The sequence below is a fragment of the Pristis pectinata genome, chromosome 7, assembly GCF_009764475.1.
Source record: "Pristis pectinata isolate sPriPec2 chromosome 7, sPriPec2.1.pri, whole genome shotgun sequence".
NCBI classification, from domain to species: domain Eukaryota; kingdom Metazoa; phylum Chordata; class Chondrichthyes; order Rhinopristiformes; family Pristidae; genus Pristis; species Pristis pectinata.
Window position 1 is genome coordinate 77312571 of NC_067411.1, and position 22724 is coordinate 77335294.

The 22724-nt window shown below is 41.5% G+C and overlaps 1 protein-coding gene across 1 annotated transcript in view; it reads right to left on the reverse strand.

Moving 5' to 3' along the window:
- Nucleotides 1–22724, reverse strand: part of vps13a (vacuolar protein sorting 13 homolog A) — a 283508-nt gene that overhangs the window by 256021 nt on the left and 4763 nt on the right. The window contains 1 exon segment of the mRNA XM_052020712.1: nucleotides 6295–6338. Coding sequence (XP_051876672.1) covers nucleotides 6295–6338 — 44 coding nt within the window.

The following is a 22724-nucleotide window of genomic DNA, read 5'->3' on the forward strand; positions in this document are numbered from 1 at the left end:
AAGGTACAAACAATTTATAGGCAGACATTGATAGGTTACATGAGTGAGCAAAACATTGGCCAATGAAGCATAATGTGGGAAAAAATGAAGTTCACTTTGGAAGAAAGAATGATAAAACCAATTATTATTTAAATGGCGGAAGACTACAGGAAGCTGAAGTGCCAGAGAGATTTGGGGGCCCCTCAAACATGAAACATAGAAAGCCAACATACAGGTGCAGCAGGCAATTACAGAAGCTAATGGAATGCTGGCTATTACTTCAAGGAGGCTAGAGAATAAAAGTAGGGAAGCCTTACTACAACTGTACAAGTCACATCTAGAGTACTGAACAGTTCAGCACTCTAGATGTAAAGAAAGATCATTGCAGGGAGTTCAAAGAACGATTACAAGTACAATCCTTGGTATGGATTGTCCGAAGAGTAAAGGTTGAACAGGTTACAAGTGCACTCAGTTTTTCTTTTTAGAACAATGGAGAGGTGATCCTATTGAAATATACAAGATTTCTAGGACAGGAATGCCTGTCCTCATAGGAGAGTCTAGGATCAGAGAGCAGTCTCAGAACAAGGGAGAATGAGATGAGGAAGGTGGCGGAAGAGTTGCAAATCTTTAGAATTCCTTGGCCCAAAAGGCATCCTTGAATATTTTCAAAGCTGGGGTACAGATTTTTTTATTAAAAATCAGTAAAGCAATTGAATGTTATGTGGAGAGGGTGGAAAAATTGAATTCAAAGGAAGTTGCATGATCTTATTGAATGGTGAAGCAGGCTCAAGGGGCCAAATGACAAAGTCCTGTTCCTATTTCTCATGGTCTTGATAACCTCACAAACAGCTCAGAATAAAGCTCCGCAGTACTATTACATCTAGTTGTGAATGATGGTGGACAATTAAACAGCAAAGGGAAGAGGTTGCTCCAAAAAAATCCTCAACAATGGCTGGACCCAGCACTTCATTGCTGAAGGCAAGGCATTCACCCAGAAGTGGCGAGCAGATGATGCATCCCTGCTTCCTCCCACAATCATACAAGCTCAACTTCCGCCAATTCCATGTGATAGCAAGAAACACCAAGAGCACTGGATACAGCAAAGGCCATGAAATCAGAAAGCATCCCAACTGTGGTACTGAAGAATGATGTTCTAGCATACCTCTAGCCAAGAAAGTTCAGAATGGTTTCAACACTACAACTTACTGAACAATGAGGAAAATTGTCCAGTTGTGCCCCAGTCACAAAACACAGGACAAATTCAATCTGGTTAATTACTCTTCATTCCACTCTCAATCACAAGGAAAGAGACGAAAGGTGTCATTGACTGGGCTATCAAGTGGCAGCTGCTCACTAATGCCCAGTTTGCATTTTTCCAGGATCACCCTGCTCTAGACTTCACTAAAGCCTTGGTCCATGTGTGAACCAAACAGCTAAATTCCAGAAGTGACTGTCCCCAACAGCAAGGCAACATTTGACCAAGAGTGATATCGAAGAGTTCTGGTAAAACTGAAGTCAAAGGACATGATGAGCAAAACACTCCCATGGATAAAATCATATCTTACATAAAGGATTGTGGCTGTTATTACTGGTCATGAATTATCCCAACCTTAGAGCATTATTGCAGGAGTTCCTCAGGCAAGCGTCCTGGACCCAACAACCTTCACCTTCCTGCCATCATGAGGTCAGAAGTGGAAATGTTCACTGATGATTGCACAATATTCTATTCCACTCAAATCCTCAATGAACTTGCATGCATCATGAACCCACATCAACTTCATCACCATCAACATAATGGAGACCATCACTGATCAGAAACTTAACTGGATCAGCCATTAGAGAGGGTGCATGGAAGTTCCACCAAGAATTTGCCTGGGATGGAGCATTTCAGCTAAGACCATAGTATAGTTTGGGTGCTTGTTTCTTGGAACAGAGAAGTCCAAGAATGGACCCGAGTATAAAATAATGAGCAGGATGAGTGCAGTTCTAACAACATTCAAGAATCTCAACACCATACAGAATAAAAGGAGCCCACTTCACTGATACACCTTCCAGCACCCAAAACCTTGATTCCCTTCAACATCAGTGCAGTGTGGCTGAAAAATGTACTGCAGTTATCTGCCTAGATCACTGTGACAACAATGCTAAATTGGTGACATCTGCAAAGGAAGACAAGGTGCATGGGAACATCACCACCTGCAGGTTATCTTCCAAGTCACACATATTCTGACTTGGAAATATATCACCATTCCTCAATCAATACTGGATCTAAATGATGAAACTTCCTCCCAACAACACCATGGGCTTACCCTCACTAGAAACTGTTGAAGGTGGCTGCTCAGTACCACCTTCGCATGGGAAATAAAGGGTTGTCAGTAAAGGATGGCCTTCCCGATGAAACCCAGATATCAAAAAATGAATCAAGTTTTTAAAAAAAAAAGAATAGGTCAATTTTATCATTTAAGAAGTTATGTACAGTAGCAATTCCTAGCCAGTGTGGAGGGGAAAACTCTGAAACTGCTCATCTCAATATCTCATGCCCTAATGGAGAAGAGTCAAGTGTTAGTTCCAGTTGCATGGTCCCTTAAAAATAAGCACTATGCAATACAATTTCTAAACACATTTCAGCTGCTCAACTATTAAGTCAAACTGGGAAAAATATACATAATCCCTTTTCTAAGATCTGTTTAAGGAACAAAAATAAATCACTGAGGGTACTTGATGGCAAGTCAGCCTCAGAACAATGCAAAGTCTTCAGGAAGAGATAATGAGAATTCAGACCAAATTCAGATCTGGACAGTAAAGACACCTGCGTTAGACTATTTTTTCATTGACTATGGCTCCACCTTCAATACTATAATTCCAAGCACACTTATCACCAAACTCCAAGACCTGGGACTCAACACCTCCCTCTGCAACTGGATCCTTGACTTTTTGACCAACAGACTGCAATCAGTGAGGATAGGCAGCAACACCTCCAGCACGATTATTCTTAACGCTGGTGGCCCACAAGGCTGAGTCCTCAGCCCTCTACTCTACTCCCTATATATTCATGACTGCATGGCCAGATTCTGCTCTAACTCCAGCTACAAGTTTGCAGATGATACCACCATAGTAGGCCGCATCTCAAATAACGATGAGTCGGAGTACAGGAAGGAGATAGAAAGCCTAGTGACATGACGTCACGACAACAACCTTTCCCTCAATGTCAGCAAAGTAAAAGAGCCGGTCATTGACTTCAGGAAAGGGGGCAGTGTACATGCTCCTGTCTATATCAATGATGCTGAGGTCGAGAGGGTTAAGAGGCTTCAAGTTCCTTGAAGTGAACATCACCAATAGCCTGTCCTGGTCCAACCACATAGACACCATGGCCAAGAAAGCTCACCAGCGCCGCTATCTTCCTCAGGAAACTAAAGAAATTTGGCATGTCCCCTTTGACACTCACCAAGCTTTATCAATGCACCATTGAAAGCATCCTATCTGGATGCATCATGGCTTGGTATGGCAACTGCTCTGCCTGGGTCCACAAGAAACTGCAGAGTCGTGTACACAGCCCAGCACATCATGGGAACCAGCCTCCCCTCCATGGAAGCAGCCAGCATAATCAAAGACCCCACCCAAGTCATTCACTCTTCTCCCCTCTCCCATCAGGCAGAAGATACAGGAGCCTGAAGGCACATACCGCCAGGCTCAAGGACAACTTCTACCCCACGGTGATAAGACTATTGAACGGTTCCCTTATACGATGAGACGGACTCTTGACCTCACAATCTACCTTGTTACGACCTTGCACCTTGTCTACCTGCAATGCACTTCCCTGTAGTGGTGACACTTTACTCTGTATTCTGTTATTGTTTTTACCCTGTACTACCTCAATGCACTCTGTAATGAATTGATCTGTACGAACCGTATGCAAGGCAAGTTTTTCACTGTACCTCAGTACAAGTGACAATAATAAACCAATACCAAACAGGCTCCCAGAAAGTGTACGTGGGGGAAGGAGATGTCTTTAACAAACCCAAATCAATGCTCATTAACTAGGGAGCAAAAAAGAGCAGGAAGAGGGAGGGAAAAAAAAACAAAGCATATATTCTAACAAGAGCTCAACACTGCAGAGAGCCCAGAAGTATCGAGGAGTGAAATTAAAAAGGAAATTAGGAAAGGAAGAGTGTGCATGAAAAGAAACACAGGTAAAGTTAATACAAAACCCAAAATGCATAAAGGGAAGGAGGATTACAGAAAGAAAATGTAGGACCTATTGGTAACAAAATGGAACCCCAAGAGTGGAGCCAGGATACATGATTACTCATCCAAATATTTGAGATCATCTTTAAAGAGGATGACACCAATACTGTCATTAAGCAGTAGGTGAGCAAAATACTGGATAGGATAAACAGAGGAGGGATAACACAACTAGAACCATATAAAATTGCATCCCGGGTTCTGAAATGAGAAGAAATAGCGAAGGCTTTGGCCATTGCTATTCTAATGGAGTCTTTAGAACCAGAGGTCACAGTCTCAGAATAAATGGGCCATTCATGACTCAAGGTGGAAAGGAATTTCTTTATCCAGTAGATAGCAAGTCTTTGAAATTTTCTATCCCAAAAGGCCAAAGAAGTCTCAGTTCCAGAGTACCTCTAGGAGGCAGCACACTAACACAGCTGGTAGAGCTGCTCCCTCACAGCATTAGTGACCCAGGTTCAATCCTGACCTTGGGTCTTGTCTGTGAAGTTTGCACGTTGTCCCTGGTTCCTCCAGGTACTCAGGTTTCCTCCCATATCCCAGGTTAATTGGCCACTATAAATTGCCCCAAGTGCAAGTTGTAAAACTTCAAGAGTTCGTGCTAGTTGATGGGAACGTGGGTGAGAGGAAGTAGTGCAATTAATGTAGGATGGGTGGTTAATGGTTGGCACAGATTCAGTGGGACAAAGGACTTATTTCTGTGCTGTGTTTGTTCTCTCTCTCTCTACACACACATATATATATATATACACACACACACATACACAAATATATATTGTATATATTATATATATTGTGTGTGTGTATATATGTATATAATATGACTTAAACAGAAATGTAGATGGGTTGGTTAGTGAGCTTGCAGATGACAAAAATTGGAGGAGTTGCGGACAGTAAAGAAAGTCAAAGGACACAGCAGAATATAGATCAGTTAGAGATATGGATGGAGAAATGGCAGAGCTCAATGAGGTTTTGCACTTTGGGAGGTCAAATGCAAGGGGAAAGTAATGGCAGAACCCTTAGCAGCATTAATGTAAAGAGGGGTCTTGGGGCCCAAGTCCATACCTCCCTGAAAGTGGCAACTCAAGTAGAATAAGGTGGCATATGGCATGCTTGCCTTCATCACCAGGGGCATAGAGTATAAGAGTTAGGAAGCCATCCATACTTCAGGCAATTTACAGTAGTCTATTAACCTACCAGCACTTCTGGGATACCGGAGGAAAGATCATCTAGGGGAACACACACAGTCTCAGGAAGAATATGCAAACTCCACACATATAACGCTCTGGGTTAGAATAGAAGCTGGGTCACTGGAGTTCTGTGGCAGCAGCACTGAGTGCTGTGTCATTGTGTCACCCACAACTTACTGGAGTCAATTCGAAATGCAACAATTTCCTATTGTTCCAAAACTGATACTAATGAATTTTGAGGCATCCACACACTGCATCATTCAACAAACACAGCCATTGAAAATTAATTACACTAACCATTCATCATAAGTTTGTGGTCAATCTAAATAATAAAACAAGGCAAATCAAACAGTTGACCAATACATGTGAGAGATAGTTAACTTCAAGTCCAAGGACATTTTTACACTGTTTATGATTGGCGAGGTCTTATTTGACATATCTGGGAACAAATATCAGAAGGATATTCTTGTGCTGCTTGGCTGAAGGATGACATCTTGAGTAAAAATAGGATGGATGTATGCTCTTCAATTTTCACTACTACATTTGAAAAAAATCAGAAGAATATAGGCACACCTTTCACACAAAAGTGCAAGTTCCTACAAAATAGGAATATACTGATTGTGTGCGGAAGAAAAAGACCTAGCAGTACAAATGGCCTTGTTCTGTATTTGTAGCTCCACATCTGACCATGAGCCATAACCAGGAAAAGATAAGACCAATCACAGCCAATATTTCTGGCAGACAACAGAACACACAACCAAGTTCGTTTTCCTATACTAACCACCCTCTAATCATGCAGATTAAATTTGGAGTCTTACATTTTTACTTTCAATACAATAAATAGTTACTTATTACACAGATTAATATTTAAAGGGCAACTTACGAATGCATTTTCTTTTACTTCCAGATTATTGAGTACCACGTCACCTACAAAAAAAAGCCAACTTTCAATACAACCAAAACATTTCATGTTAAGTGCAAAGTAAATTGACATAAAAAGAAAAATAAATTAATTCATAAGTTATATCTCAATACATGGCATTTGCAACAATCACAAAAGATGGTTCCATAGCAAGGAAATCCTTTAGCATAGTGCAATGCATTATCATGGAATATCATTTTTCACTACAATATGTGATGACTTGCACAGAGAGGCCACTGAGCACACACAGCAACAACAACATACAATGCTAATTTTTTAATGTCATTTGCATAAAGTTTTAACACATGCTTATTGAACAGTGTGGACCTTTCAGTGAAGGGGGTCTGAACCATGTATCTGCATGTGGCAGATGTGGCATGTACAATGTAGGTACCTGCAAATGGCCTATTGTACCTTGCACAGGGCTTTGTCCATGGCACAATACCTTAGCCTGGGATCCTTAGATAAGACTAGTGCAGCAGCCTTACACGCATTACTAATTCCATCTCATTAAATTTAAACTCAAGTTGATAGCAAATCCTATACAATTAGTTTCTAATTGGGCTATGCACAGTAAGGAACATGTATTGTTTTATAGGGACAAGAGCATAAACACAAATTCAAAACAAACATTGGTTATGCAAGAGATCCCTAGATATAGCATTCAAAGAAAAACAGCTTATGGACTTGCAATTCCTGTACAAAGCACAAAAGAACAAAGGTGGCTGAACAGCATGACTCTCATCTCCAAAATCTACTAATTTTGGTCATTTCAAAGAAGTGACAGCATTTGGCCATCTTTAGGATAGGAACTCCTTCACTGAGCAGCTTCAAGACGACAAATGAAGCCATTTAGTCAGGATGCTCTGAATAAGCTAGGGCTAGCTATCAAGCACCCATTTACACCAATCCTTTACTAATCATATTTTTACTTTCCCCTTATTCCCATCAGCTCTCTGTAGGTTCTTCCATTTATCTACAGACGAGGGGCAACTTATAGTGGTTAATTAACCTACCAGCCTGCACACTTCTGGAACATGGCAGGAAACCAGAGCATCCAGAAGAAACCCACGCACTTACAGCATTAAAGTGCAAAGATCACACGGACTGCTCTGGAGGTCAGGATTCAACCCAGGTCAGTGAACCTGTGAGGCAGCAGCTCTACTGGTTGTACCACAGAGCTCCAGTCAGAAATAGTTATTGGTGTTTAGTGTCTGGTAGCATTGTTTTCACTCTTCCATTGAAGAGATTGAGTGACATTTGTCTCCTTTATAAAATGTGTTGCATACATTGCCAATGAAAACTTCCTCCTTACAAGTTCTCATTTGTTCCTCTATAAAAATTAGAATCTGTCTTGGGTTTTCTACTATGAGTAATTCTATCATTAATTTTCAAAAATACTTCCTTAGTTGGTAATAACTACCTGAATCTCATAACTTGACGTTTCAGTTCCAATCTCATAACAGTTTCAGTTTCAACTGAATCCAATACTCACTGCAACGTGACCACTCATTGTCCCCTTTAATTCTCAGAGGAAAATTGTGCCTTTCATACAGTACATTCGTCTTTGGATGGGAAATAAAGCAATATCTCCTTTAGTATTTAGCATGTTCACCTTTGTAAAGAAGAATTCCTGCAATGTGAAATAAAACATTCTTCTGTTCCCTGGTGACTACTTAGTTCAGTATAACTAACTCTAATCCACCCTTCAGTCAATTATCTGTGGTGATAGAGGCAAGGGAGGGAATGGGGAGGGTGCTTGCTGGTGAAGAGGAGTGTCCTCTTTTATATTAACATGGGAGCTTATGCCATTTCAACAAAATGACCCACTTTCCACAAGTTAAATCGTTGCCTCGCCTCAAACTGGACACATTAACATTTCTCAAGGGAAAGTGAATATTAAAACCATTCTTTAAAAAAAAAGTTACTTCAAAGCAAACTAAAAAAAATACAGAATTCAGATTTTCACCTTGTTTTCTTTAAAGTTTTTTTGTCAGTACAATGTTATTTAGAAAAAGGTTTACAATGCTGGTTTATAGTAGGACAAACAAAAAACATAATCAACGTCGACATACAGTGGCATGCAAAAGTTTGGGCATCCTGGTCAAAATTTCTGTTACTGTGAATAGTTAAGCGAGTAAAAGATGACCTGATTTCCAAGAGGCATAAAGTTAAAGATTACACATTTTTTTAATATTTTAAGCGAGATTACTTTTTTTATTTCCATCTTTTACAGTTTCAAAATAACAAAAAAGGAAAAGGGCCCAAAGCAAAAGTTTGGGCACCCTGCATGGTCAGTACTTAGTAACACCCCCTTTGGCAAGTATCACTGCTTGTAAATGCTTTCTGTAGCCAGCCAAGAGTCTTTCAATTCTTGTTTGAGGGATTTTCACCCATTCTTCCTTGCAAAAGGCTCCTAGTTCTGTGAGATTCTTGGGCCATCTTGCATGCACTGCTCTTTTGAGGCTATCCATGGATTTTCGATGATGTTTAGGTCGGGGGACTGCGAGGGCCATGGCAAAACCTTCAGCTTGTGCCTCTTGAGGTAGTCCATTGTGGACTTTGAGGTGTGTTTAGGATCGTTATCCTGTTGTAAAAGCCATCCTCTTTTCATCTTCAGCTTTTTTTTATTACAGACAGCGTGATGTTTGCTTCCAGAATTTGCTGGTATTTAATTGAATTCATTCTTCCCTCCACCAGTGAAATGTTCCCTGTGCCACTGGCTGCAATACAAGCCCAAAGCATGATCGATCCACCCACGTGCTTAACAGTTGGAGAGGTGTTCTTTTCATGAAATTCTGCACCCTTTTTTCTCCAAACATACCTTTGCTCGTTGCAGCCAAAGAGTTCTATTTTTAACTTCATCAGTCCACAGGACTTGTTTCCAAAATGCAACAGACTTGTTAGATGTTCCTTTGCAAACTTCTGACACTGAATTTTGTGGTGAGGACGCAGGAAAGGTTTTCTTCTGATGACTCTTCCACGAAGGTCATATTTGTGCAGGTGTCGCTGCACAGTAGAACAGTGCACCACCACTCCGGAGTCTGCTAAATCTTCCTGAAGGTCTTTTGCAGTCAAATGGGGGTTTTGATTTGCCCTTCTAGCAATCCTACGAGCAGTTCTCTAGGAAAGTTTTCTTGTCTTCCAGACCTCAACTTGACCTCGACCGTTCCTGTTAACTGCCATTTCTTAATTACATTACGAACTGAGGAAACGGCTACCTGAAAACACTTTGCTATCTTCTTATAGCCTTCTCCTGCTTTGTGGGCATCATTTATTTTAATTTTCAGAGTGCTAGGCAGCTGCTTAGAGGAGCCCATGGCTGCTGATTGTTGGGACAAGGTTTGAGGAGTCAGGGTATCTATAAAGCTTTGAAATTTACATCACCTGGCCTTTCCTAATGACAACTGTAAACAAGCCATAGCCCTAACAAGCTAATGAAGGTCTGAGACCTTGGTAAAAGTTATCTGAGAGCTCAAATCTCTTGGGGTGCCCAAACTTTTGCATAGTGCTCCTTTCGTTTTTTCCACTCTAAAATTGTACAAAACAAAAATAATATACTAATCTTGCTTAAAATGTTGAAAAGAATGTTTCATCTTCAACTTAATAACTTTTGGAGATCAGTTCATCTCCTACTCACTTCACTATTCACAGTAACAGAAATTTTGACCGGGGAGCCCAAACTTTTGCATGCCATTGTATGTGGCATACAATAAGGCAAACAGCTGACAAAATTTTTTGCTGGATGAGCACAGATCATTCAATGCCTAATAAGGTCAACACCACCCAGCCCATTTGATCAGTGCCTCATTAAATCAGCAGGAACATCATTTAATAGTTTGAACATTATCCAAATATCATTTAGTTTGAAAATTTACTATATGCACATATCTTGATTATTTAAGCTCACCTAACACTCCAATCACAGTTCATCATAATTTATTCCTCCGCTATGAGAAATCAGTCTTGTGCTTGCTTACTTACGACAGATTCCTACCTGTAAATGTTCCAATTTTAAAATTCTTATCTTGCCGTTCTGTAAACTTCAATACCTTTCAAACTTCAGTTCTTATATGGATGCACATTGAAGAAATATTTCTTCACTCAACCATGGCAGTTGAGCACACAGACATTCTTCAAAACCAATATTTTTTTTTAAAAACTCATTTGCCCTATAACTCCATGGCTCAATGTCAAATTTTGTTTGATATCACTCATGTAAAGCAACTTGAGGCATTTTATAATAGCAAGAATTGTTGAGCAACTAGTTTTTGCTGCATCTTGCATTAGATGAGAAACATGAAAATTTCACAATACAGAAAATTCTAGAAATATCAGCAAGTCCGACAGCATCTGGGAAGGCAGAGTTAATGTTACAGGTCGATGACTTTTCATCAGAATTAGGAAAAAAGTTGGAAAACAAGTACAAGCGACCTCTGTAATGATTATTCAGGTTACTGAAATTCAACCTTACAGAATTCACATATCACCACCCAAATATTTGAAATATGGAATAAAATTCGCTCACGGAATTGTGTGGAAAGCAAAAGTGAATAAATCACAGAATTTTTCAACTCAAATTAATGCATGCATGGGTGATACGGCTTTACGTTACAGAAAACAACAATATGGCCCATTTTTAAGGAATGCAACCACCCAAGCCCATAACATGGGAATTGTCTATTTGTTTTAAGTTGTAGAGGAAGAGGAGGAATGCAGAGATCACAGAAAATGTCTGTGCTAGGGTGGAGACCAAGAGAGACTGAATCAGAATCAGCTTTACTGTCACTGACATATGTTGGGAAATTTGTTGTTTTGCAGCAGTAGTACAGTGCAAGACAAAGATATAAAAATTACTATATTACAAAAATAAATAGTGCTAAAGAGGAATAATGAGGTAGTGTTCATGGACCATTCAGAAACCTGATGGCGTAGGGGAAGAAGCTGTTACTAAAACATTAAGTGTGGGTCTTAAGGCTCCTGTAGCTCCTCCACGATGGTAGTAAGAGGGCATGTCCCATGTGGTGAGGGTCCTTAATGATGGATGCTGCCTTCTTGAGGCACCACCTCTTAAAAATGTCCTCGATGGCGGGAAGGATTGTGCCCATGATGGAGTTGGCTGAATCTACAACACTTTGCAGCCTCTTTTGATACCAGGCCAGCAGTGATGTAACCAGTCAGAATAGTCTCCGCCATACATCTGTAGAAATTTGCAAGTCTTTGATGACATACCAAATCTACTCAAACTCTGAATAAAGTAGATCTGCTGGCGTGCCTTCTTTGTGATTGCATCAATGTGTTGGGTCCAAGATAGATCTTCTGAGATGTTGGCACCCAGGAACCTGAAGCTACTCACCCTTTCCACCGCTGACCTCGCTGACGTTGAGTGCGAAGTTGTTGTTGCGACACCACTCAACCAGCCAATTTATCTCACTCCTGTACACCTCTTCATCACCATCTGAGATTCTGCCAACAACAGTGGTGTCATCGGCAAATTTGTAGATGCGCTTGAGCTGTGCCCAGCCACATCATCATGAGTGTAGAGAGTAGAGCAATGGGCTAAGCATGCATGCTTGAGGTGCACCTATGTTGATTGTCAACAAGAGGAGATGTTACTACTGATCCGCACTGACTGTAGTCTCCCGATAAGAAAGTTGAGGATCCAGTTGCAGAGGGAGGTAGAGATGCCCAGGTTTTGAAGCTTGTTGATTAGTACTGAGGGAATAGTGGTGTTGAACACTGAGCTGTAATTGATAAACAGCAGCCCAATGTATGTTTTGCTGTTTTCCAGGTGCTCCAAAGCTGAGTGGAGAGCCTGTGAGATTGCACCCGTTGTAGACCTGTTGTGCCAGTAGGCAAACTGCAGCAAGTCCAGGTCCTTGCTCAGGCAGGAATTAATTCTAGCCATGACCAACCTCTCACAGCACTTCAAAGTAGATGTGAGTGCTACCAGGCGAAAGTCGTTGAGGCAGCTCACCCTGCTCTTCTTGGGCACCAGTACGATTGATGCCCTTTTGAAAGCAAGTGGGAACCTCTGACTGCAGAAATGAGAGGTTGAAGATGTCCTTAAAAACTCCAGCCAGTTGGTCGGCACAGATTTTCAGCATGTTGCGAGGGTTCACCCTCTTGAAGGATGTTCCGACGTCGGCCTCAGACAGATCACGGGGTCGCCTGATGTGGGGATTCGCACAAGTGTAGTGTTATTCTCCCTTTCAAAGTGTGCATAAAAGGCATCGAGCTCATCAGGGAGTGAGGCATCACTGCCATTTATGCTGTTTGGTTTTGTCCTATGGGAAATAATGGCATGCAAATCCTGCCACAGCTGTCGTGCATTTGATTGTCTCTCTAACTTCACACGCAATTGCCTTTTTCGCTCTCACGATGGCCTTCCGTAGGTCGCACCTGGACTTCTTGTAAGGGTTCTGGATTGCCAGTTTTGAACATCACAGATTTAGCCCTCAGCAGACTGTGAATCTCCTGGTTCATCTTGGGCTTCTGGGTTGGGAAAACTCAGTATGTTCTCGACGTCACATACTCATCCACGCAGGTCTTGAAGTCGGTGACGGCTGTGGCATTTTCAATCAGATCCGATGATGAACCTCCGACTATGGTCCGATCCACTGATTCAAAGCAGTCCTGTAAACGCTCCTCCACCTCCCTTGACCATACCTTCGCGATCCTCACCACAGGTGCTGCATCCTCAGTCTCTGCCTATATGATGGGAAATAGGTGATTGGACTTGCCAAAATGTAGGCGCGGGATGGCATGGTAAGTGTTGTTAATAGTAGTGTAGCAGTGATCAAGTGTGCTGGCTCCTCTGGTTCCGCAGGTGATATGTTGGTGGTAGTTTGTCAGAGACCTCTTCAAGTTGGCCTGGCTGAAGTCCCCCTTGACGATCGGGAAGGCATCAGGGTGCGCTGTCTTGTGACTCTTTATCACGGTGCTCAGCTCCTCCAGTGCCAGCTTGACATTTGCCAGGGGTGGAATGTACATCACTACAAGGGTGACGGCAGAGAACTCCCTCAGCAGATAAAACAGATGACACTTGACCACCAGATGTTCCAGACTCTTATGCCAGTGGTAGTGGTACCAGCTGAGAGAGGGCAGTAAAGACTTGTTAACTGCAAGTGATGTGTCTAGAGATGCAAATTCAAGGAGACAAATGAGAACTGATGAAAAAACAATTCTGAAACAGAAAAAAATGTAGCAATTGCTGGAAATCCAAAATAAAAGATAATGCTGGAAGTACCCATCTGGAAAGAATAAAACTGAGTTAATGTTACAGGTTGATCGCCCTTTATCAGGCCTCCAGTTCAGACACAAACTGGAAGAGTAGGTTATCTGAAATTGTTGAATTAAATAGTCCCGAGTGCTGTAATGTGTTTAGCAGCAAGTTCAGATGTTGCTCCTGGAGCTTATGCTGTTATCACAAAGCCCAATGTAACAAGCCAAAGCCATAAATCAGAGTGGGAGCAAGATGGAGAAGTAACAGGCAACCAGAAGTTTCGAGTCATCCATGTGGATTGAACAAAGCAATCACTCATTGTGTTTAATGTTTCCAATGTAGAAGAGATCACTTTTTGAGTGGAAGCACAAGTGATTCCTACTTGGAATGAGTGTTTGGATCCCTAGATGGTAGATAGGGAAAAGAGAAAAGTGCAGGTGCTGCATCTCCTGTTGGTAGAGATGGAAGAGTGAAGTCAAGAGTCCATCCAGAATGTGTCTGGTGTTAGAATCTTGAAGGTAATAGAGGATGATCCATTTTGAATGTGGAAGCTGATAGGATGGAAGGCATCACCATCTGTGTAGAGAGGAGGTGAGAGCAGAAACAGAACAAACAGCTTTGTCAATTATGATGAAAGGGAAGCTAATGTTAAGAGAAAAGGAAGACATCCAGCAAGCATTGGTGTGGAAAGTGCCTTTAATCAGAACAGATACTGAAGAGCCAAAGAAACAGGGAGAATGGAATGGAAACAGAGAAGAGTTGTAACCCAAATAGTTCTGTAGCCTGTGGGCTTGTAATAAATATTGGTTGCTAACCTATCCACAAGACAGAGATAGTGGTCAAGAAAGAGAGTCAAATGGACTGGCGGAATGTGAGAGCAAAGTGGAAATGGGTAGGTAGCGATGAAATTTGAGTTCTGCATGAAGGCATGAAGCTGTACCAATGCAGTCATTAACGGACAGAAAAAAGGGATAAAGGGAGAAGCTGAAGTTGAAACAAGGACTGCTCCACGTATTCTACAAAGAAAGAAATATCTTCTGTTCTAGGGAGGGGTCCTGACCCAGGGCGCTGACCACCTGCTTTTCTCCACAGATGCTGCCTGGCCTGCTGAGTTCCTCCAGCATCATTGTGTTTTTCATCTAAATTCCAGCATCTGTAGACCTTTGTTTCTCTTAGATAGGCATATGAATGTGCCGAGAATGGAGGAATATGGACATTGTGGAGGTAGAAGGAATTAGTTCAGTTAAGCATTTAATTACTAGTTTAATTAGTTCGACACAACATCGTGGGCCGAAGGGCCTATTCCTGTGCTGCACTGTTCTATATTGGACCTGGTGAATTCCCATCAGTACACCTTTGATTCAGAGAAAGTCAGTGAAGCTAAAGGAGAAGTTTCTCAATGTTAGAATGAGTTCAGCTCAGCCAAGAAGGGATGATGGTGAAAATTTCATCTGTTTTGTTGGCATTGTCTTTCACGACTGTTACTATGTTTTTCTTCCTAGGTGCTGGTACATTACTGAAGTTCCACAGGCTGAACCCAAATCCAATCAAATGTCTAGTTCACTTCAGTATTGAGTGTGGTATTTCAACTACACCCAATACTGTACATACAATTCATCCAATCTAAAGATGAGCTGACCTTCCACACTCTTTGCCAATTTTGAGTACTTCAAATCTGCTGCCCCCCCACCAATCCTTTCAGTTAATGATGACATTTTTATATTCACAGGGATGGACATCGGTGACATGAATAATATCTATTGCCCACACTTAACAGCCCTTTAAAAAGTTGGTGATCAGCTGCTTTCTGAAAAACACCAGTCCTTGTGGTTAAGGAACTATAGGGCAGTAAGAACAAGAATTTTATTGTGAAAGGAAAATGCATTTCATGTTGGGATGGTGTAGGTATTGAAGGTGGCAGTCAAAGTACCAGTTGCCCGTAACCTTCAGGGCGGCAAAGTTGCATCTTGCTGTCAAAGAATGCTGAACTACCACAATACACATAATTAGAGATAATACACACAAGCCACCGCAAGTTGGTACAGAAGGAGTGGAAAGTTAAGTCTGTGGCTATGGCACCAATCAAACAAGCTACTTTATGCACGATGGCATCAAGTTTCCTCAGCATTGTTGGAACTGCACTCATCCAACAACAGAATTCTCCCAACTTGTGATTTGTAAATGACAGAAATACTTTGAGTCAGGAGAAAAGTACTCCACAAAAATCACAGAATTGTTTCAAAATGGATGGAGGTCATTTAGCCCATTGAATCAATACCAGCTTTTTTCAGGACTGATCCAAATAGTCCCACTCCCACAAAGCCCTGCAAAGTCCTTTTTTAAAAATAAATACTTATTCAGCTGCTTTGAATACAATTGAATCTATTTCCACTACCCTCCAGTCCCAGCGCACCATGTAATCATTTCACTAAATCTCTTCTGCATCCTCTCCAAAGTCTTCATCTTTTCTAAAGTGTGTCACTTACATCTGGTCATGATAATCCTGCTGTAGTTGAACCAACATTTTATAGAGGTTCATAGTGACTTCCTTGTTCTTGCATTCTGTGCCTCAGTTGACAAAGTCCAGAATCCTGTATGCATCATGAACTACTTTCTCAACCTGCTCTGCTGCTTTCAACAAACTGAGGGCATGCATCCCATAGCCTGTGCACTCCACGGTACATTTTTCTTCAGATTTCTCAGCACTGCATTTCATCTGCCACTTACTTGCCCATTCCATTAGCCTATGTCTATCACCCTTAAATCAATGCCTAATCTCCTCAGATTCGCAACCTGGAAATGGTGGCCTGCACGCCCATATCATTAATATACAGATAACTGCAACAACGCTAGTACAATCTGGAGGAATTGCACTTTCTAATCCCTTCCAATTCGAAAAAAAACTCACTACTGTTCTGTTTCCTGCTTTTTAGCCGATTTTCTATCCTCTAATGCGTCTTTAACTTCATAGCCTCCAATCTTGATAACAAACCTATAATGTGGTACTTGATCAAATGCCTTTTGGAAGTCCACATCCACTACCAACTGCAATTTTCCCATCAGATCAGATTCAGCAGATCAGTCTCTGTGGAAAGAGAACGTATACCAGAGCTGGGGAAAAGTGATTACAAGGATAATTTATAATTACAGAGAAGGATAAATAGGACAAAGGATCTAGGATGTCTCCCCAGCAATACAGGCTCTTTTAATGGAAAAATAAAAACCAAGCTAATATCATAGATGATTTCAGCAGAAATGGCCATGCCTGATAACAAAGCAAGTTATCCAAAGTTGGAGAATTTGATAAGAAGTTTGTAAGTTTGCAAGATGCCAACACAAAAAATGAGATTTAGTTCTTCAAGCTTGTGTTGAACCTCATTGTGGTAGTGCAGGAGGCCACAGATGGCTAGGTCAGAGTGGGGTAGAATGGAGAACTGAAGTGGCATGTAACAAGCAGTTCAGAGTTGCTCATGCAGACTGCACACAGATGTTCTGCAAAATGATCACTGAATCAGTGTTTGCTTTCTCCACTGTGGAGTGGGCCACACTGTGAATACCAAATGCAGTACACTAGATTTGAAGAAGTGCAAGTGAATTGCTGCTTCACCTGGAAAGACCGTTCAGGTACCTGGATGTTGGAAAGGGAAGAGATGAAAGGGCAAGTATTGCATCTCCAGTGGTTGCGTGGGAAAGGCCATAAGATGAGCAGGTAGTGGGGATGGAAGGGTAGACTAGGGATTCGCGAAGAGGTTCGTAATTGTGTGGGAGATAATAGCCTGATGTTTAGTGGTGAGGTCATGGTCAAGAGGAAGCTATGATGACATGTCTTTGGCCTGAGATCAGATCACCAGAGAAAAATATCACCACCCTTGTCAATCAAAATTCTACCCTTCCCAAGATCACATCATGTTCAAACTATCCAGGTGTTTCCCAAGCCACTGTTCTCTTCATATCGTGAAATGCACACTTTATGCGGTGCCCACAGTTCTACTCTATTCTCTGCTACATTTAGTGCTAAAACAGGCAACTTATTCTTCCTTTCCGACAAAGATCAAAAATGTCAACAATATTCCAACCTCAATTTTTCTACCCCTTCACTCTTCTCTGACCCCATCTCTCCTCCCTGTTCCACCCCCTGCTATGCGTTCACAATCCCTTCTGATCTTCCCCTCTCATCCTGAACAATCCTCAGCCCTTCCCTCACCCACACTAATCTTCCCCCTTTTGAACTTGCAGCACTCTGTTCATTAACTAATCCTGCTATTCTCATCCAACCTGCCATCAAGGGCAGTGCTGTTATAGTCCAGTGAACTAACCAATATTTTTGGTGAGGCCAAACATATCCTCAGACCTCCCTTTTACACCATGACCACACCACTGAACATCAGACCATTGTCTCCTATAGAGTCATGGACTTCATTTCCTTAGGAGAAATTCCCTCCAAAACTTCCAAACTTGTAGGATCCCAGCCCTTGCACAGCCTGCTTCTACCTTCTGCCCAAAAACCACAAGCAAGGCTGTCCAGACAAACCTACCATTTCAGCCTATTCTTACCCCAAACTTATTTCTTTCTACTTTGATTACAGCTTTCTCCCCAGTTCATTCCCTTCCCACTTATATTTCAGATGCCATCCACTGCTTCAAAAGTTTCCAATTTCCTGGTCCCAACCAATTCATTTTTACTGTGGACATGCAATTTTTCCAGACATTCATCCCACATCAGCAAGTCTGAGGGCCCTCAGTTTCTTCTCTGATCAGAGGCCCAACCAATCTCCTCCACCAACACATTCATTCACCTAGCTGAACCTTGTTCTCACATCGAACAACTTCTGCTTCAACTCTATTCACTTTCTCCAGATCAAAAAGATGCAGCTATAGAAACACACATGGGTCCAAGCTACACCTGTCTTTTTGTGGGAAGCATCAAAGTCTTTATTTCAGACCTGCTCAGGGATACCTCCCTCAATTCTTTTTCCAGAACACTGATGACTGCATTGGTGCAATTTCCAACACTCATAGAGAACTTGAAAATTTTGTGACTTTTACTACCAATTTCCACCTTGCTCTTACCTTCACATGGTCCATTTCTGACTCTTCCCTTTCTGGATCTCAGGGGATGGTTGACCACATACATTCATTACAAGCCGACAAGCTCCTAGAGTTACCTTGTTTATACTTCCTCCTATGCTACATCTTGTATGGATTCCATTCTGTTTTCCCAGTTCGCCCATCTCTGATGGAGGAGCTCTGATAATGAAACTTCTTGCACAAGTATGACTGAACAGTTTTCCATCTTCCAGAACCATGGCTTCCCCTCTACCACTGAATCTCATCTACTTTCTGCATCTCTACCCTCACTTCCTCTCCTCTTGCAGTTCCTCTGGTCTTCACTGACCCCACCAGCCTCTGCATTCAACAGATCATTCTTAACCAGCTTCAATAAGATTTCAACACTTGACACATCTTCCTCTCCCTTCCAGCCTTTCAAAAGGACTGCTCCCTCATGACTTGCTGGTCTGCTATTCTGTCTCCATCAACCACTCCCAGAATTATGGCATTTTCCCAAACCACAGGAGATGCAACAACTATACTTTCACCTCTTCCCTTTCCACCATCCAGGTACACAAATAGTCTTGAGGTGAAACAACCATTCACTCATATTTCTTCCAATCTTGCATACTGCAATGAATGTTCACAATGTGGTCTCCTCAACATCGGAGAAACCAAAAGCAGATTGCACGATCACTTTTCAGAGTACCTGCATTCAATCCGCAAGAGCGACTCCAAATTTTCTGTTGCTTACCACTTTAATTCTCCATTCCACTGACCTATAAAATCCAGCACTGCCTCAAGACCCAAAGTAAGCTTGAAGAACACCACCTTTTATTCCAAATGGACACACTGCAGCCTTCTGGACTCAAATATCAAATTCAACAATTCTGGGTAATTTGCTTCTCTTTGTATCAGAACTAGCCACTTCTACTGAAGTCATCCATCTGTGATTTGGATCAGTTTTTCCACACTCCGTTAGCACAGCCTGACCTGCTGGGCACATCCAATAGACCTGCTATTAGCAAAAGATAACACAAAGGATAATCATGCTCTAATTTCACCATTAGCTCATTTAACAATCTCACATCATCACAAATATTCTGTTTGTCCCATCTATGCCTCCCATACCCTTCTTTTTCCCAGTTCTGACAAAGGATCTTCAACATGAAACGTTAACCATTTCTCTTTTCACACACGATGCCTGACCTGCTGAGTGTTTCCAGCATTCTATCCCTGTTTCTAGGACTTTCCAGAAAAGGTCAATTTTTTTTTTTGAACAAGGATATGACAACATTTGCAATTTTCCTGTCCTCAAACATCACCCTTATCAATAGCTGTTTCAAAGATTATGGGCAGGGCTTTTGCAAATTCCTCCCATACTTCCCTCAGCAACCAAGGATAAATCTCCTTTGGACTAGGTGATTTGTCCACAAAGCACAACCAGCCTTTATAGTTACTTAATTTTTTGCTCATCCAGGATTTCAATCTGCCTTTACTGAAACTCCAGCAGCAGCTTACATAATTCTTTGCCAAGAAAAGTACTCAATGAACAGTTCAAACTATGCCCATCTCCAATCCTAGATTTCGCTTTCTGTTTTTGCCCACCCTCTTACATTCTTCCCACTTCAGAATGAGGTTTATTGTCACTGACACGTCATGAAATTTGTTGTCTTGCGACAGCAGTACAGTGCAAGACATAAAATTATTATAAGTTGCAAAAATAAATAAATAGTGCAAAAATGGAATAATGAGCTAGTGTTCATGGACCATTTAGAAATCTGCAGGTGGAGGGGAAAAGCTGTTCCTGAAACGTTGAGTGTGGGTCTTCAGGCTCCTGTACCTCCTCCCTGATGGTAGTAACGTGAAGAGGGCATATTCCAGATGGTAAGGGTCCTTAATGATGGATGTTGCCATCTTGATGCACCGCCTCTTGAAGATGTCCTGATGGCGGGGAAGGTTATGCCCATGATGGAGCTGGCCTAGTCTACAACCTTCTGTAGCCTCTTTCAATCTTGCACATTAGAGCCTCCATACTAGGCAGTGATGCAACCATTCAGAATGCTCTCCACCGTACATCTGTAGAAATTTGCAAGAGTCTTTGGTGACATACCAAATCTACTCATACTCCTAATGAAGTAGAGCCGCTGGTGTGCCTTCTTTTTGATTGCGTCAATGTGTTGGGTCCAAGATAGACCCTCTGAGATGTTGATGCCCAGGAACTTGAAGCTGTTCACCCTTTCCACTGCTGACCCCTCAATGAAGACTGGTGGGCGTTCTCTTGACTTCCCTTCCTGAAGACCACAATCAATTCCTTGGTCTTGCTGACATTGAGTGCGAGGTAGACTTTCACACATGTATAGAAAATTTTGCAGTCCCTTTTACTTTCCTTGCCAGTCTTTTCTCATGACCTCTCATTTTTTAACTTCCCATTTAACATCCTGTAATTAGCCTGTTTCAACAACAACCTGGCATGTAATATTTCCTCTTTTCATGTGCTCTATCTCACTATCATTTGGTATTTAAATTACCCAAGACTACATGATACAAGAGGATGAGTTGCACCTAAACTGAAGGGAAACCAATATCCTTGCAGAGAGGTTTGCTAGTGCTCCAAGATATTGATCAATATACAAGATGGGTGGAGTATTCTTGCATAATACAAGGATCCCTCAAGGTGACATACAGACAGATAAAGTGGTGAAGGAGGCATATGGTTTACTTGCCTTCATTAGCCAAGGCAAAGAATACAAGAGCAGGAGGTTCACTGTCTACAATTTATGAAAATCATAAGACAAGTAGTATACAACTTTAAAATATAATATGTATTTGAGTTTATTGCAGCACGTTCCTGCAATTCTCGATGTCCAAATCCGGACTTCAAAACAGTAATGGAGTAATCAAATAGAATACTGAAATATACAGCCAGGAGAGCAGACTGCAAGCCTGCTTAAGCAGAAACATTTCATCACTAATTGCTCAATTCCCCAACTTAGCTCCTTCCACCTGCAGCTCCTTATACATCAGAGGTGGACACTAACCACTTTCATCTTCCCAAAAGCTGTTCTTGTTACGAACTACAACATCAACTGCATCCCACAGGACTTAACATCTACATTAGACTTGCTTAATAGGTAAATGAAAGTGAAAATGAAAGTAAATATTTTAGAAGCAATTGGATATTGTGATAGTGTTTTGATTGGTTTTTGTAGATGAATAAATGTTAATAAAAGTTAATGGTTTTATATTATTTTACACATTTGTTGATCAAAATATTAATCACTAAATTACAAAGGAATTTCACATCTATTTGGATTTATTACCATGCAGCAACCAGATAGCACATCTATAGGATCAACATTAAAGTTGTCAACAACCACATCAAGTGAAAGAGATAACAAAAAAGAAAACAACTTCTATTTATATATCAGACCTACAATCTCAGTACATGCCAAAGCAACGTGCAATTAATCATAGGAAAATAATAAATTTTCAGATGTTAAGGGAATCAAGGATTATGGATTTAGTGAAGGGAAGCAGCACGTAGGTAAAAGGTCAGCAGTAATTGAGGGCTTGGATAAGTATGGGGGACTCTGATATCGTGGCTATTACTGAGACGTGGCTGACGTCAGGAGAGGAGTGGATATTGAATATTCCTGGTTTTCGGTGTTTTAAGAGGGATAGGGAAGGGGGGAGAAGAGGTGGAGGGGTGGCAATACTGGTCAGGGACACTGTTACGGCTGTGGAAAAGATGGATGTTGTAGAAGGATCATCTCTAGAGTCCGTATGGGTGGAGTTAAGGAACAAGAAAGGAGCAGTTACTCTACTAGGAGTATTCTATAGGCCCCCCGGTAGCAGTAGAGATATAGAGGAGCAGATTGGCAGGCAGTATTTGGAGAGAAGCAGAAATAACAGGGTTGTTATAATGGGAGACTTCAACTTCCCAAATATAGACTGGAACCTGCTTAGTGCCAAAGGTTTAGATGGGACAGAATTTGTTAAATGTGTCCAGGAGGGATTCCTGACGCAGTATGTTGACGGGCCGACTAGAGGGAATGCCATGTTAGATCTAGTTTTAGGAAATGAACCGGGACAGGTGAAGGATCTATTGGTGGGT